This window comes from Miniopterus natalensis, chromosome 14 (assembly GCF_054644295.1).
Source record: "Miniopterus natalensis isolate mMinNat1 chromosome 14, mMinNat1.hap1, whole genome shotgun sequence".
Taxonomy (NCBI): Eukaryota; Metazoa; Chordata; class Mammalia; order Chiroptera; family Miniopteridae; genus Miniopterus; species Miniopterus natalensis.
In genome coordinates, this window is record NC_142094.1 from 39,361,496 (window position 1) to 39,379,281 (window position 17,786).

General features: G+C 43.4%; 1 protein-coding gene across 15 annotated transcripts in view; it reads right to left on the minus strand.

Annotated features, from left to right (window-relative positions):
- The window catches only part of SORBS1 (sorbin and SH3 domain containing 1), a 202,483-nt gene that overhangs the window by 136,950 nt on the left and 47,747 nt on the right, over nucleotides 1-17,786 (minus strand). For 14 of the 15 annotated variants that reach the window (XM_087824465.1, XM_016219883.2, XM_087824463.1 and 11 more), the window contains one exon: nucleotides 12,697-12,785. In XM_087824465.1, the coding sequence (XP_087680591.1) occupies nucleotides 12,697-12,725 (29 nt within the window). In that variant the 5' untranslated portion in view covers nucleotides 12,726-12,785. Of the gene's footprint in view, nucleotides 1-12,696; nucleotides 12,786-17,786 lie in introns of those variants that run through there. The other variant, XM_087824462.1, reaches the window with a different exon arrangement.

The window sequence follows — 17,786 nt, forward strand, 5'->3', positions numbered from 1 at the left end:
AGGAGGAAACAGTTAAAGCTGAACAAAGGACAGAAGTTATGTCAGAAGCAAGTCCAAAAGGCTAATGTCTGGGATGAGTTAAACCATGAGCAATTTGAGTAATGTTGGGGTAAGTGGGTTTTGGTGTTGTTGTTTTTTAATTTAATTTAATTTATTATTTATTTATTTATTTAAATCCTTATACGAGGACATGCTTAGAGAGAGAAATGAAGAGGAAGAGAGAGAGATGTGAGAGAGAAACATCGACTAGTTGCCTTCTATATGTGCCCCGACTGGGGATTGAACCCCCAACCCATGTATCTGCCCTGACCGGGAATCAAACCGGCAACCTTTGGTGCACAGGACAACACCCAATCAACTGAGCCACTCCACATCCAGGGCAACCAATTCTTCTTTGAAACTCAGATGTATCAGACCAATAGTTCAGATGATTGCAGCTTCACTTGAGCAGGGCTTTAACAAAGTCCCGTGATATTCTTATGACTATGACGAAAGAGACGAGCCATTAGGAGGATTTTTATATAGATGATTGAACCATCAGACAGCAGGCATGCGGATTTAGCCCTGTCCAAGTTAGATGTATCCCTCAGTTGTGTCTACAGGTGACACAACTGAGGGATACATCTAACTTGTTAGACGACAAAAGTTGGATTTTTAAAAGTCCTTCATAGGGTGTAAGATGAATCAAATCTAACAAGATTAAATGGAAGTTGGGTACATGTGAAGTCTACATATTTCTGGGGGACACTGAGGAGGGGTAGTACTTTGGTTGATCACATGTTCCACATGAACCAAGAGCCGGAAGTGGTTACTGAAGAATAGTCAAGTTTTGGTCGTATTAGGGTCCTTGTGATGATTCTCAGAGAGCTTCTGGAGGGGACCTCAACACAACTCTGGAATGCCAGTAGAACCTCTTCTAATGCTCTCATTCATAGCCCCACACAGAAAAATTACACAGACCTGGAGGAGAGTTTGGGGTTGGGGCTAAAGAGAGGTCACCTCTTAGGATATATGTTCAGGTGACAGCCCAGCAGTGTGATGGCTGACACCTTAGAAACACCTTCTGCTCAATACCTGCTATCATAAAAGCTGTTTGTCTCAAGACTGTCACTCTCAAAACTAACCAACGGAAGTACCATTCCCAGTAGGGATGCATCAGTGAGGAGTGGATGTCAGGAGCATTTTAAATATGGTGACATCCTTCTCACCCAGTGACCTGTGAGTAACAAGCCAAGATCCCTGAATGAAAACGCCTGGTTGGAATGTCTTCTTAATTCATCAGTCAGACAAGCATCTTTGGAGATATTTTTTCCAAGGAAGGGGACGTCCCTGAAGGAAATGAGTCGATGCCAAGCAGAGAATATAGAAATCAAAATACTTCCTGGGGCTGTCCAGACCCTTGGCTGATATCCTTCCAGCTCAATACCTGGAACTCAAAACCAGGCCAGGGAGCGTCAGAAACAGGCTCCATGTGGCTGGGAGCCCAAAAGGTCCAAAGTGGCTTCAGAAGCTTCTAAGACCAAAGACACTGAGCTTGTTCCAAGCCACAGGACTTCTGAATTAGAAGGGGGCACTGGACATCATCTAGTTCTTAATTTTAAAAAAAAGGGAGGGGAATATGGAAGCGCTAAGGGAAGGTAGTGTTGCAGAGCTCCCTAAAGTAATGAAGAATTGAAAGATCCCAGTCTCTACAGTGCTTTTTCAAAAATGGGCATTTTAGCCATGTACTGTTTGGTTAGTTAACAGGGGCCCAAAGGTTCAAACCAGTCTCCCCCACCCACAGTGCTCAGTGAGTGAGCCTTCCCCTCCTGGAACCGAGTGTGAGATACTTTGGACCAAGGGTGATGGGGAGAGAGTACAGATGATCTGCAGTGAGCTGGAACCAACTTCACAAAACTGCGTAATCCGTGAGCAGGCAGTGAGGGACCTAGCCACACCCCGCCCTGTCATGCTGAGACTTTAACCCTGAACAGAATACTTGGAACATCAAATATTGTCGAAAGCTCAGAGACAAGTTTAGAGATAGAAAATATGTAAACAAGCCTTTCTAGACGTTCTCTTGTACCCCATTCTCCAAGGAGGGATCTGGAAATCTACATATTGACTTTATTTCTTTTTTAACTGATACAAAATGGTTCAGACAAGTGTCCACTTTCTTTCTCCTAAGGCTTCCCTTTTTCAGTGCTCTTGCTCCCAGAAGGAAACTTCCATCGTGCAGGACCAGCCTTTAACACATGCTAAACCAGGGCAATGTGGAGACAGGAGGAGCAGCGATAGTAGCCACAAGGGGACAGGCTGAGGCAAAAAGCACTAAATGTTTGAACCACAAACCCGGAATCTGAGATTCCTCTATTTACTTAGAAACAGTTGCTGGTGCTTATCCCAACCAAAGATAAACTCGGACAAACCCGGAAAGGGAAGGGGAAGCAGTGAGGTAAGGACTGTTGTAAACCTGGCACAGCGAGAGGAAAAGCTCCTCCAGTTGTCAGGACACTGTTTTCCTCCCCACAAGAAAAATGAGATAACACACCGCTTTGAATAGCGATAGAGGCTATAAGCAGGCACTAAGCGGAGGCGGAGGCTTCCATCGTCACACACTTAGAGGGCATCCGCAGGCCCATTTGGAGACTATTGAGGTAGAGTGGAAAGAAAGTGGCGTTTGGGATCAGAAGAGGTGAATTTGAGTCCTGGCTCTGCCTCAAGCAAGCTGTGTGATGTCAGGTCAGGCACCAACCTCTCTGAGTTTCGGTCTGTGTGAACTATAAAATGAGTTGGACAAGCTGATCTTGTCGTTTTCTTCCAGCTCTAACATTCTGTTATATTACTAATACTGCAGCAAGGCAGTTAGGCCTCCATCCTGCAAGCACCTGCTGAACACCTTCTGGATGTCAGGCGCTCTGCTGGGTACTAACCAGAACAGTCTTGCCTTCAAGGAGCTTTCTCAGCCACAGACACCAGCAGCCTGTAAACAGCTTCTAGAGTGCAGAGGGGAAGATGTGTGGACAGGGAGGAGGGTCAGCTGACCCAGCAGAGAATGAAGGAGAGGCAATCAATCAGGGACAGCTTCCCAGGAGTGAGGCCCAGGCCAGAACTTGAAATAGGAGGTAATTAAGCCAAAGGAAAGGGCGAAAGGAATAATATGTACAAAAGACACAGGAACAGCCCAATGGGGAGTGCACGGTGCAGGCAGTTCTAAGATAAAGGGTCTTATAAGCCATGCTAAGAGCTATTATTGCCCAGTACCTGCTGCCCACCGCCCCCCTTCTCCATTTTTCACCTCAACATCTTCCTATACAGCCACATTCTCAGGGTTGGCATATGTCAACACCAGGTCAACCACCAGGCAACCATCCAACACCTGCCCTCACCCTCTCCTTTTGCCCCTGAGCTGTACTGCAGGCCACACCTGCTGTACACAGAGGCTTCTTCCCAGTCGCTCAGCAGGCCTTGCTTTCAGCTCTTGCTCAGCCCCTACTGACCAACCCAGGGCAGCTGTTCCAAATAGTTTCCACGTTCCTCAGAGCTGCAGCCGCATCCCACCCGCCCCACTCATGCTCGGTAGATGATTCCCACCTCCTCTGTTCCTGGGCATGACTGTCCCAGTACAGCTCCCATAGCAACCCTTCTGCCCACCTGTCCCAAGTTCCTTCCTAAATAGCCCAGGCCAAGCTTTGCTCACAGTACAAAGAAAGTAAAAATCAGAAACCACAGTCATCAACCAATGCAAGGCTGTTACCCACATATCTGGCTGTGCTCTGAAACAAGCACACTTCAGTGGGCTAAGGTATATGGATGTATTGTGCACGCCAAAAGGCAGTATGTAAATATTATTAGCAATTCAGCAACTGGTGGCTGAATAAATGAGTAAACAAATCAGTAAATCGATGTTGAAGAAGCAATCTAAAGAGATGCAAAACACACGGTGTCTTCAGGTATGCAAACCAAGGATGCAGTTTAGAATTCTGCCCAGGAGACCCTTTCTGTAACATAACGGCAAGGCCTTCCACAGCCTGGTCTCTGGTCCCTGCTTTGCTCTTATCCACGTGGCCCATTTAATGCCAACCTAAGCAGCACTGAATCATTTTAGTGCCATTTATCTCTGAAAAAAATATTCTTAAGACAAACACTATATTTAATATAAAATACATACTCGAGAGGTTTGATATATATTGCATACATGTGATACCATGTGTGTATTTATTTTTCCATGCTCTAAGTGCCGTTATAGGCTCTCAGCCAATGAAAAGAGGCACATTGTACACTCAGCCAGTTGCTGACACAGCCCCATTGCAAAACACCCTTAGCAGCCCCCATGGCACCATCCTATGTTGGGCATATTCTACAACATGTACTGTTTACTTTGCTATAGACTTTGTCTGCCATTTATTTTTTGTTCTGGTGAACAATTTGGACTCATAATAGTCAAGAGATTGTATGCAACTGATGTTAGACCTACCAAAAAGAAATAAATGAAAAGTAGGGGAATCACTTCACAAATTACATAAATATCTAACCCCTACACTTGCTGTACACCTGAAACTAATATAACATTGAATGTCAATTGTAATTGGAAAATAAAAGATAACTGTTAATAAAAAGTCAAAACAAGAATTTTTAATAAAAAGAAATAAAGGAAAAGTGTCACCTAGAATTATAAAAGTGTTAGGGTAGTCAGCAGTGAACATGGGTCATCTTATACACCCGGGAACACAGTCTTTGGAAATAGTCTATAGACTGAATGCTAAGAACATCAAAATCCTTCTGCCTAGCTCACCTCTGTACCATCTACTAAACAGAGCAATAGTGTTCTCTCCCAGGGTTGTGAGCACAAGACTCATTATGGATAGTTCTTCTTTCGTGTTTATCACAGGTAACCATGAGGAGTAAATGATGACACTGGGAACCCTTCTCCATTGGGACTCTGACCTTCTAATCCCAGAGAAACTGTCAGGTAGCCAGTATCCATTTCCCAGAACTCATGCCCAGCACGGAGTGCTGCATGTGACAGAACAGAGAATTCTAGGCTATTAGAGTTGGAGAGAAACCCAAACATAATCTCCTTTTATATAAGAAACAAACTACCCTAGGTTGTCCTAGGATAGGTGGCAAGCCAGAGCCGGGCAGGTGGCCAGGGTGAAAACTCCAGCCTCATCGCCTGCCAGCATACCAAGCAACTGTCATGAGCTCTCACCCTAAAACCAAGAAGCTAACCATGAAAAAGTTTCGAGGTGCTGTCTCCACCCTGGCTAGCATTTAGTTTCCAGAAGTTTAAAACAATGACTTTAGGAGGAAAAAGGCATTATTAGAAGAAACAAAAACTGCTGATCACAATAGCTCATAAAATGGACTTCAATTCATGTTATTAAAGTGTTGGGCTGGTTTGTTGATTTTGTCTCGTTTATGTGAAGCTCCTTTCCTGTAATCTACTGGGTACATTGGAAGGCACCAGGTTCCAAAAAACTAACAACTCACCTTCCCTAAAATGGTGACTTCTCTTGTCTAATTTCATATTTTTGTCTGCTTACTGTAAAAGGGGGGGAAAACCCCCACTAAGAAATGGTCTGCTCCTTCAAGTTCAGTAGTTCAGTTCTATTTGAAAGAAAAAAAACCCCTGGAAATATTTAAAAGCAAATGTAATTAGTAGATTTGTATAAATGTTCCCAGCATGGTAATTTTATGAGCAAACCACATTATACAGACTACATGATATATTTCAAAACTAATATAATGATTTGATATTTTTAAAGAATGCAAAAAATTATATTATTGCTTTCTTTCCTTCCCCTCTGATTTAAAAATGCACAAATCTCTTTAAGGAGGAAAACACTGGTTTCACAACTCCATTGCTCCAACCATTTTTCTCCTTATCATTTTAAATTTAGTTTCTATTATTTAAAAAGGATACCAAAACAATGTTTTGCTGACCCTGAAGATCCCTTGATTTTTCAAGATAAGATTTTAAACTGCAACTCTAAGCCAGGGGTGATAAAACAAAAAGCCTAAGCCCGACAAACAAGTCAGGGTGGAGTGGGGAACGGCAGCAAACGGGCTCACATGCCGCAGGTGAAGGGACAACTGCTGGCTCCACTCCAGCCATGCTGTTTCATGCAAGAATACGGCCCACACTGCTGGAGAGTCTGTGAAGTGTAGCTAGAAATCAAACTATGTGAAATTTCCTGAACTTTACAATGCTGGCCACTTCAAAAACTTTTAAAACACTGATGTTTTGTAGGCAGCTAGTTTGCAATCTGCCGAAAAGGACAGGTCACAACTATAAATGTGATTAACTCAGAGAGCAAATGCAATGTCTAGAAACAAACTTTGTTGGAAAATGAAGGCTGATCTCTCTATATTTTTTAAAAACCTATATTCTCCTATAGTAACCTTTCTCCTGGCCAGGGGAGGAGGGAAGGGGGAATGAATGAACTTGAGAAAAAAATGAAATTAGCCGTTAAAAAGCAAAGAGGGTACAGATGCCTCTACTTTTTAAAAAAATAAAACAATAGCAATCCATACAAGAGTATTTCCAACTTTTGAGTTCATGTTGGGACAATTCTGGAAACTTCCGGAATTGAAATTTCATTAAAGTTAGGCTGCCTTGAACATACCTATCTTCCCTAAACTTTCTCTAATAGAAATGCCATCCTGGATCCGCTCAGAGCTATCCAAACACAATCACTGTTATCTGGTATGCTAACAGTTTGTGTGGCTAGTTAGAAGGCTTAATAACTGGCTGGAGAGTGTCACCTCCTGAAAATGAAACACTATTATATATCCAAACTGTATATGTGCCTTAGAGGAATTCTTGACCCCTCATCCCCAAAAACTTAAGAACCAACGAACCAATTATAATAGTTAAAGTTCAATTGCAAAAGTTCAAGCATAAATAACGCAGTCGATTTTTCAAGCATACCTCTGCAGGAACCACTTTTTATTTAACCACTGCAGGAATCAGCAGCCCAGAGAAGATCTCAGTGAGGGAAAGAGTGAGTCGTCTCTGTGTTGATAAGGAGACTGCAGGATGAGGGCACTGCTGTGAAGAAGGTATCAGATGGTGTCTCGTCTAAATTAGTCAGTGGAGCAATCAATGATCTCGTCCCATGACATTCAGTAATCACTGGAGATGAGGCTGATCTCCTTGTTTTAGTGACAACCCCAAGAACAATCTAATGTTTACCTCCCCAAACCAGAGAGGAAAAAGGAAAGACAAAAGACGTATTTCACTCTCTATTTGTAGTCACTAGATGGAGGAGAAAATATCTTGGCTTTACATGTGGCCAATAAATGTGACACAACTTTCCTGTTTGCTGAAAAAGTACAAAATCAAATGTGTGAATCTCTTAGAGAAGCACCAAACCTAAGAAACGCCAGTGCTACATGAAATGGGTCTCCTGCCATAGTAGGACACAACAACAACCCAATGTGGCAGCCCAGGGAGATCCTTGCAATGATCCCTGCAGGAGCTGCTCCAACAGCACACACTCCAAACAGCAGTGGGGTGATCAGCAGCACGGGTCCTAGACACTGAATCCTAGCCTTCACTTTCAAAAAGGTGACAACTTATACAAATTCCATTTCGAGCATTTTCCTATGGCAGTGAACATTCTTAATTAAATTTGACTGAACTCTGGGGTTAGAAACTATCAAAAACAATAGATTCCAAATGCCCTGTCCTGTTCCTCAATGCACTAATAAGCCTTTGCTCGGAAGGGCAGCAGAGAGCTGTCCAGTTGAAATGGCCAGGATTTGTGGCTCAGCTCATGGCAATCCATATTTGTCTAAAGCAGCGGAATAAATACTGGCTAGAAAGAGCCATAAATCCTTTTTGAAAGAAGGGAAGGAAGGAGGAACTGGCCTGACATATCCCTAACATGCAAAACTTTGAAATTCAACTTTTAAGAAGTCTAGTCCCAAGTTGCTTATGAGCATGACACCTCGAATATACAAAGGCAATGGACAGTGAGCAGGCAATGACCTCAGTCAAAATACACATCGAGCAAGAGCACTCAGAAAACCAAGTAGTGCAGGAACCTTAAATATTTCTAGATCATGGATTAAGCCTAAAAGGGATACTGTTATGCTTTTTAAAGTTAATATATAAACATGGTACAGAAGAATTAGAAGTATAAATGGGTGCACAGTGAAAAGTAAGTCTCTTCCTTACACCACTGTCCTCCCCACAAGGCTGCGCATCCCCAGCATTTCATGCTGAGATGGTCTAGATGGTCTACATGCACACAAGCACCGAAGCACTGTTGTGCTTATTATTATTACTATTGGTTGATCTGAGAGAGAGAAAGACAGAAAAGTTGATTTGTTGTTCCACATATTTACGCATTCATTGGTGGCTTCTTGTATGTGCCCTGGCTGGGGCTCGAACCCGCAAACCTTGGCGTATTGGGATGACGCTCTAACCAACTGAGCTGCCGGGCCAGGGAAGCACTGTTCCTCTTTTAACTCAAGGACACCACCATTTTTTAACTGTCCCACCACTCTATGTCTCTAGGGGCACAAGAAAGTACCATCCTTTTATTCCTAAAATCACTTACTGAAGAAGTAAACAGGGAGGAGAAATCCTCCCCAATATGACTGCCAGTAAGTTTCATATTTTTTGAATCTTCTTTAGGTTCCACTCTGTGGAGCAGAAGACAAATAAAAACCGGGGCTGATGTCAATCATCCTGAATACCATTTCACTGAAATCTTCATTTTGCCGTAAACCGCTGGTTACAGATACAGAATGCCACACAATCAATGCTCACTTTTCAGAGATTAGATGCTAAAGAAGTCCCATTGAGGATATTTTCACTGAAATACGAGGGTCTGGAAATGCATGCAAAAGCAAGTCGGGGCTGCCCATTTCCCAAGTGGTTTGCAACAGCACAGTGTAGAAAGCTGCAGTGTCACACTGCTCTCAACACTGCACAGTTCCCCATTCTCCTGTCATTCCACAGAAGGCCTGAGAAGACCAGGCCTGGGGAAAAGTGAAAACGGCAGAGGAAATCTTGAGGATATTTTAAAAAGCCTGGAGGGAGGGCTGCACTTCGGGGCTCACCAGGGCAGTCAGAGATAGGTGGGGCCCAAGCTCAAGGCCAGAGAGAGGAGGCTGGCAGGCGCTGAGCTGGTAACGGTGGGAAGGGGAACACACTGTCCACGGGGCCTGGAGATAACAAAACTAAAGAAACTCACCAGGTAACCTCAGAATGGAAAAACTAAGGAGCCCAATGAGAATATGCAGGAAGTTCAGGAGGACAGTTTGGAAAATGGACAAAACCAGTATGTAACAGCTGTGTTTTATGCCAGAAGCCCATAAACAGATGAAAATGTGTGGAATTCTGAACTGAATTCAATGGATGGTACTGGAAATGCATGTATCTATTACAAGCATCAGAATATATTTCTGCTGCTTTTTATCTTGTAGCATTTATTCTTGCTATTTCAAAGATACCCAAATTACTTCCTAAACTGAGGTACTGCAAATCACGGTGCCCGTTTGACTGTCTTCAGAAAATTTTATCACGTCTAACTTTCATTTGCAAAGTGACTGATTTTTTGGGCATGTTTTTCACTTAGTGAACCTTCATTTAATGAACTTTTGGATGATACAATTATAGGATGAAAAAAATCTGAAACACTAACAGTGAATTAAACTTAATAGTAATCAAAATAGCTTATAAAGTTCCAGTGCACATAAAGAACAGTGTAGTTTACAAGCTATTGGCAAAGGATGCTGGATCTATCTGCTTGCCAGCCAAAGGCACGGCCCTGTGCCAACTGCATAAATGCAATTTATCATTCACTTAGCTGACCAGATTGAAAATTATGCAATTCTAAAACTAATATTCTTTCATTTTATATATTTTTGAGGTACAACTGACATTCAACAGTGCATTAGTTTCAGGTGTACATAATGATTTGATATTTATATACGCTGTGAAATGATCATCACAATAAGTCTAGTTAACATCTGACACCCTACATAGTTACAGAATTTTTTTCTTGTGATGAGAACTTTAAAGATCTACTCTCTTAGGAACTTTCAAATATGCAATATAGTATTATTAAATATAGTCGCTATGCTGTACATTACTTCCTCAGGACTTATTCATTTTATGATTGCAAGATAGCGCATTTTGACTCACTTCTCCCATTCTGCCCACTTCCCACCCCTGCCTCTGGCAACCACCAACCTATTCTCGATATGTATGACTAAAACAAATTTTTTTGTTTTGGGGGAGTCACAGTATTTCCAAAATTTTTATATAAGAAGAGGCTTTGTTACTACACTTATATCACATTATCTCATTTAAATAATTTATATTTGCATTACATGAAATCATATCATATTCATTAGCACGTGTTTTCATTTACTTCTTAGTAGAGATTATATATGGAAAGTCCACGCTTTGCCTTCCCTCTCTTCTTTTCAGCTCCTACCTATCCCTCTGTTCTCTCCCTAGGTGATCTCATCCAGTCTCAGCACTTTAAATACCATCTACATTTTGATGACTCTCAAAAGTACCATTTCTAGCCCCAGGCAACTCTACATCTCTATGAGAATATCAGATGGGCATCTCAAATGTAATATGTCCCAACCAAAACTCTTAGGGTTCCCCCAAACCTCCCTCTTTGTAACCCATCTCAGTAAATAGCAACATCATTCACCCCAAAACACCAACTCATCCTTGACTCTTCTTGCTCACATCACCCCCAACCCAGCAGGCTCTCAATATAATCCTGACGGTCACTGCTTCACATCACCCCATAACAACCACACTAATCTGAGTCACGCCTGAACCACTAAAGGGGCCTTCTGGAGGCTATACTGATTCTACTCTTGCCCCCAAAGTCTATTCCACTCAAGACCCAGAAAAATAATTTTGAAGCACAGAAAGATCACATCATTAGATTACTCAAACTTCTCCAGTGGTATCCAATCATGTTTAGAGTAAAACCTAAACTCCTTACCATGGCCTACAGGCCTGGCTCCCACCTACCGCTGATCTCATTTCATATCACTCTCCCTCCCCTTGACTATCCCCAGCTCAAGGCCAGCCAAACTGGCTGTCTTCCTGATCCTCCATCATGCCAACCTCCACCATCGTCAAAGCCCTTTCTGTCAGCTTGCTGTGCCCCCTCTGCTTAACATTTCTTCACTCCTCCCCAGATTTCTTCACTCCATTCGGATCTCTGCACAAAATTCCTCCCCCTTTCTCCCTGCCCCCCACCGCACAGAAGCCTTTTCAGATCACTCTTTCAAAAGGAACCCCATCCAATCCCTCCCTTTTCTTTTTTACACCACTTATTAATACCTGAAATCATATATCTGTTTAGTTATTTACTTCACAAAACAATATTTAGTGAGCACGCATCACGAGCAAAGTGCTCTTCTCAGAGCTGGGGATACAGCAGTGAACAGGATGGACAGACTCCTGCCCTCACGCAGCTCACATTCGTGTCTGTCACCCCTGCTCTGATCTAAGCTCCAGGGAAATGTGGACAGTCTGTCTTGTGGCCACCGAATCTCCAGTGCCCAGAGTAGTGCCTTGGCACAGATTGGGCATTAATACATATTTGCTGAGTGGGTAAAGTATCCCACCCACCTGAGGCCATCTGCTTCCCTGGGGACTCTCACCACAGAGCTCTTCCTGCCTACCAGATGGGACTCCAGTTATGGGACCCAGAATGTCCACCACATCCCTTTAGATACAGTAATCTGGACAATGAGCTTTTCGAGCCTGAGATGGGTCCCTAGCCCCAAGCTTGCCTGTCCTGACTGCCCTTCCTTCCCACTCCAGCACCCAGCACCCTGCAAGCTCCCCAGGTAGCAGTACCACTGGGATTTGTCTCATAGGGACAGAGGAGCACCTGGTCCACATGGTGGGAGCTGACCAGGCAGCGTCAAACAAGCCAGCTTTTCTCAAAAGAGTGTCTGCTATCGATGCACAGGTCTTCCTGCCTCCTCGGCTCAAGGGGGTCCTGCCCCTCCACAGCTCACACGAGACCTTCAACATCAGCTAGCTGGTGGGCTCAAAGCACTCTCATCTCAGCTTTGGAACACATTATTGTTAAGGACACGTACTTTCCTCTTTCAACTGCCACAGAAGCAAAACATTACCTGCTGTAATGAGTAAATAATTTTCTTTCTAAAAAGGAAGATCATTTGTTAACTGTGAAATTATCTGATCGCAAATAAAAATAAAGGTAACTATGAAATGCAATTAGTTCGTCTTTCTTAAAAAAAACCAGCAGCTCCAGTGGTAGAAAGAAGAAAAAAAAGAAAATGCAAATCTTTTGAAGGTCTGGAGGTCTCAGAAAATAGGTATTTAAAATTCACATTTTCATCACGTGTTCACGGTTTATTTGTTAGCCTAGAATTGCCCTGCCAAACAGGATTACCTTATATTTGCCAAGCACTTTATTCCCTTTGAAGCCTTCTCACATTCGCAATCTCTTTTAGCAAGGCAGGATTCATCTCTGTCTGGGCTCAGAGACGTCCAACAATTCACCTAACATCCCACAGTAAAAGTGGCAGAACCCAGTAGGTACCAGAACCCAGATATGCCGAGGTCCAGCCTAGTGTCCCTCCTTTGCTTCCATAATAGAAAGGCCAGTGTGGATCCGTGAAAATCACATCCTATCATCCACTGAAAATATTTCCCTTCACTGCAGAAGAAAAAAACACGCATATATTCACCAGTGGTTTAAGGTGATGGAAAGATGCATTGGTCCTGGAGCTCTGGGCAGACAGAGGGTTTCACAGACTCTTCCAACAAATGCCAGTTCCTGCAATGACAAACACACAGAACATCTGGTATGAATCAGGTACCTGTGGCCTCTCTCCACAGAGGTCATCCAAACACCAATTGCAAGGCACCGTGTTTAGGCTCAAAGCCCCCATTCTCCCATTCCAGCCCACTCCCTTCCCGCTCTGACTTCCCCAGGCAGAACAAGAATCTCCAGTTCACCAGATGAAATGGTCCCCCTTCGAATCACTGGACCTTGGGCAGAAAGAAGTGTTAGAGATCATGTACAATGGGGATCACAAAGCGAGAGCCCAGTAGGTCACATCTAGCCTGTAGAAGGATTAGAGCCATAGAGTATGTTTAGAAAATACAAGCCAAACTGAAAAATCAGAGATGTCATAAAACCCAGACTTCTGGAACCCAGACCTCTGGCTTCTCTTTAAAAACAAAATAAAACAAAACACACACACAAAAAAAACAGAACAAAACAAAAAAACAGAGGATCTGTCAAGCTGGCCCATATTCATGTATGAATATGATCAGCTGGTGCTAAGTAAGCTGCCCTTCATAGGCAAGGTTGGCACCCCAATATGCCATAATCCCCACCACTCCCTACTGTCTCAACACAGAGAAGAGCTGTGATTACCACTGCCCTTGCATTATTGTTTTTCTTGGGGTACAGAAATATTTCCCTCTACCTATGATTTTAACAAAGTGGGAAAACAGAAGGAAAAAGGATTGTGGTTCCAAGAGAGGAAAAAATGGTAGATCGCATATAGCAATTTAAGTTAGTAACTTCACTCCTGTAGACATTTGCAATCCCTGAACAAGTATAACACTTGCATTTTAAACAAGTATAAGCAGAAAACTGACTTGCCCACTTCCACAGTTAGAGGCAGAGCTAATTCTAGAATCTAGGTCTCTTGACTGCCAATCCACATCCTTTCACTATGCCCCATTGAATAGTAGTTTTATATTATGAAACAAAAATAAATATTATACACAGAGAGGGGGAGAGAGAGAGAGAGAGATCTGTGTGTGTCTCTCAAAGCTAATACTAAATTCAAGGAAATACAGTTGAAGTATATACTAAGTATATAGTTGAAGTTGTACTAAAATGCTCACCACACCTTCATTTTTCAAAAAAAATATATGAGTAAATTATATCAGGTTCCCTAAGGGCTTGTTTTTCTATTGTGACATTTTCAATAATTTTGCTGTTCTAAGTACAAAAAAATTCTCACAAATACAATGCATCCACTACCTCAAAAGTACTCAGTTAATGTCCCAAACTGTCTAAAATATACTCTTTACGCTATAAAAATTTCCCTTTACAAGGCTATAAATAAGCTTATGTACAAGGTACGAGCACTGTAAATAAGTGAACCATGTTCAACTATAAGGCCTTGGTGGGAGTTATTTATATCAGCCCCTCAAAAGGTGTATTGATTCATTCACTCAACAGATATTTACAGAACCTATTACATGCCAGGCAGTGTGCGAGGTGACTGAGATACAAAGATGAACAAGACCCAGTCACTGCCCTTATGTTGCCCTGTTTGGGTAAAAGACAGGCCCAGACTCTCAGAAAGAACTTGAAAACAATGGGTAAGTGTAAAGAGCTGCGTAGGCAGTGTTTCGGGGGCACTGAGCAGGGGGTCCTAGTGCAGCCGAGGCGAACAAATGCTTCCCAGCATGGACAGAGGCCTGAGGGAGCCCTAAAGCAGGGATGGGAGTGGAACAGGCAGGGGGCAAACTGAGGGGAAGGTGAGAATTACAGGTCATGGGAAAACATGGGCAAAAACAAGGACTGACAACAGCCCCTCCAATGAGGCCTGGTCCAAATCTCACATGGCCTCATAGGTCTTAAAAAGCTCTGTCTTATGCCATGTGTCCCAACATCTGCTAAGACTCAATGCGCAGCCCTGCATGTGCACTCTTGGGAGTTTATCTCTCCAGGTGTCCTCATCAAGAGTGTCACCTACTCCTTGGCAATGCCCACCCAAGACTCCCTCCAGGCAACCAGTGCTATCCCAGAGTCTGCAGGGCCGAAGAAACAAGGTCTTTGAGAAGCCAGGCAACAGATTTTTCTCCTGCACCAGTCACAAGACGGTCCTGTCTCCACCTCAGGGCCTGGATTTCCAGGGCCAGAATCTACTACACAGACAAGCCTCAAGCAGGAGGTATTATGAGAAAATGCCCCAGTACATATGCCCATCAAAGTCCCCAGGAGGAGTTCTCCTGTTCTTCATGGATAAAAGAGATGAGGCATCACTCCTGATCTAGGCTAAGGCAAAGCTGCGGGTGCAGACTGCCTCTCCCAAAGAAAAGCATTCGGAAAGGGGCATAAAGAGGAGTGAAGACCAAACATATGGCTATGGTTAGGGTTCAGTGTTCAAGACCATTACGAGGAATCAAGTATGCAGAATTCACTTAAGAGTGAAAAGAGCTTCCCTGGATCGCTGAGACAGCCTTCTCACTCTAAAAAAAATTTCCCGGCCTCAAACCCATCAAATCAGAATCTCTGGTTTGGAGGCCCGAGAACTATTCAGGTGATTCTGATGTCCAGACTCTGGTTCCCAACTGGAAAAGGGTATGTTTCACCTGGAAGCTTCAGGAGCTCCCGAACAAGCTCCGTAAGCTCATTAATTCAGCATCCTGAGGCAGGACTCAAGGATCCAGGCTCCGGGGAAGTTGCACATGCTTAGTACCTTTACCCACTCCCTACAGCACATTATAACAACCATCACTTAACTCCTTTTTATTTTAAGTAAATAAAAATACATAAAATGCCAGCAGCCAGGATGGAAACTAAGTAAAGTGAAGGTGGCCTCCCTCCTTGCTCCAGTCCCTGTATACTATGACCTATTGCCAGTGCCTCCAGATAAAGTACCGGAGTTGTCCAGTCTCAGCAGAGACCTGAGCCCTCGTACACCTATGTAGGCTCATCCTGGCACAACAGAAGGTCTGGGAGCATCCAGTCAAGGTGGCCTTCGAGGAACAGCTCCAAGGCACACGGCACTCTGATCAGGTCCTCACTGCCCAAAGAGCAGGACACTGCAGATCAATGCAGTGCCTGGAAACCCGCCAAGCCAGCTGAGCACTGCTCTTCCCAAATTTCCACTTTGTGGTCAAGTAATAACCTGAGCACTCTCAAGCCAAGAATGGCAAAGTAAATGCTGTGTACCACGAAATGACAGATCGGAGTAAGCTGGTTCCTTGAATGAATCAGCCTAGAGAGATCTCTTCCCTGACATCACCAGATGCTACCAAGCGACCTTCAGACAGCCCAGTACCAGAGAAACCCGCACCTGACCAAGGTCAGCCTTCCTGACTGCAAGGCCCAGCAGCAAGGAACAGTGTCCTTCACTACTACAAGAGTCCCCTCAACTTGAGGGTTCTTCTCTTGGGTCATAATGCAAATTTGGAAGAGCATGGGCACCAGGAGGTCTAGGGAAAGCTCAAGATACTAACTGGCCCCTCCTGGTGGCCCTCAATTTTTAGGGAATAATTTTTCATTGTTCCCCACAGTACCATTATATCCTTGCCTAAAACAAGACCTTTTTCTGACCCAATCCTCCAAAAGAAACCACGAGAGTTGCTCCAGGCCCTGCCAAACACCTTGAACCATTACCTACCTCCTTCATCTCTATCCTCACCTCTACCCCATCCCAAGAATAAAGAACAATACTGGATGCTGTGAAAGTCTTCGTTCCTACCAAACATCAATCCGGACGACCCAACCAGCTCTGGACCAATGGGGAGCTCTCCAGTTACATATTCCCACAGCACCATGCAGCTGTCCATCACGGCACAAAGTACTTACTCATGCTTGCCTTTTTGTGGTTTTTGACGTTTTAAGGGGTCTTTTGTTTGACTGGCGTGTCACTGAATCCTACTCAATATATTGCCTTCAAAACCTCCAGGTTGTTTCAAGAACATATCCCAAATTTCATGTTTCCCAGCCAAAAGATGGTCAAGCCAACCCATTTCCCAACTATTTAGACTTCCCACTGGCCTCTGAAATCTAAGCAGCAACTAATTATTCCACTAATTTAGTGAACCTTAAAAAGGGCCTGCTTAGAAGGCTAGTCTAGAATTAGAAAAAGTCCCCAACTGACTTTGAGGCTGACCAACTCAGGAAGGAAACAAATCAGAATAATTATCTTTTTATTTTATTTGTGCAGTGTTTTTCCTTAAATCACACTGCATTTATTATTTTTTAAGATAACTTTCTAATATATGCAAAATAAACTCTATTTTTGACCTTGAAGAGCACTTCCCTATTTCCCAGAACCAATCCCATTGGGGCCATGCCCAGTGCCACATCCTTAGGACTTGAACACCACTGAAGCTTCCAAGATGCTCAATGCCAAGGTGATTCAAGGATCTCTCAACTCTGGTCCCACTGCCCAGCTGTCCTCCCTTCACACCCCTTGGCAGAGGAAAGTGGGTTTGGAGGAGCTTTTTAAAGTTCTCCCACCCACTCTGCAGATTCAGTAGGAGGAAGAATGAATATTTCCAAGTTCTCTGAATGACAGAAAAGCTCATAAAATAGAATAAAATTAGCTTAAAAAAATAGGAAAATGATTTTTGGCTCCCATAAAAAATAAAAATAAAAAAAAAAAGCACGCCTACTTTAAATGATTCACAGAGACTTTATACCTTCTTCCTCCCAAAGCTGGTGGTTCCCTTCCTCTTCACCACTCTACTCCTGAAGATACCCATTCTATATCTGATTTGAAGCTCCCCTGAGAAATCTTGCCAAAGCCCTGAGCACCCCCTGCAGATGGCCAGAGGCTCCTTCCCCTCAAGGGCCTTTGCATTTGCTAGTCTCTCTGCCTGCAAAGCTCTAAATTAAAATAATTTTTTAATTCTTAAAAATATGCCAAAGATTTTTTTCCTTTTAAATATTCTGGATTTGTGCCTGCGCCTTAAAAATACCAAGATCTGGCAACACTGGGCCTCAAGGACAATATCTGGTGGAGCTAACTGGGTAGTAGCTATGCCTCCTTAGATGGGCAAGGCTCTCAGACTCATC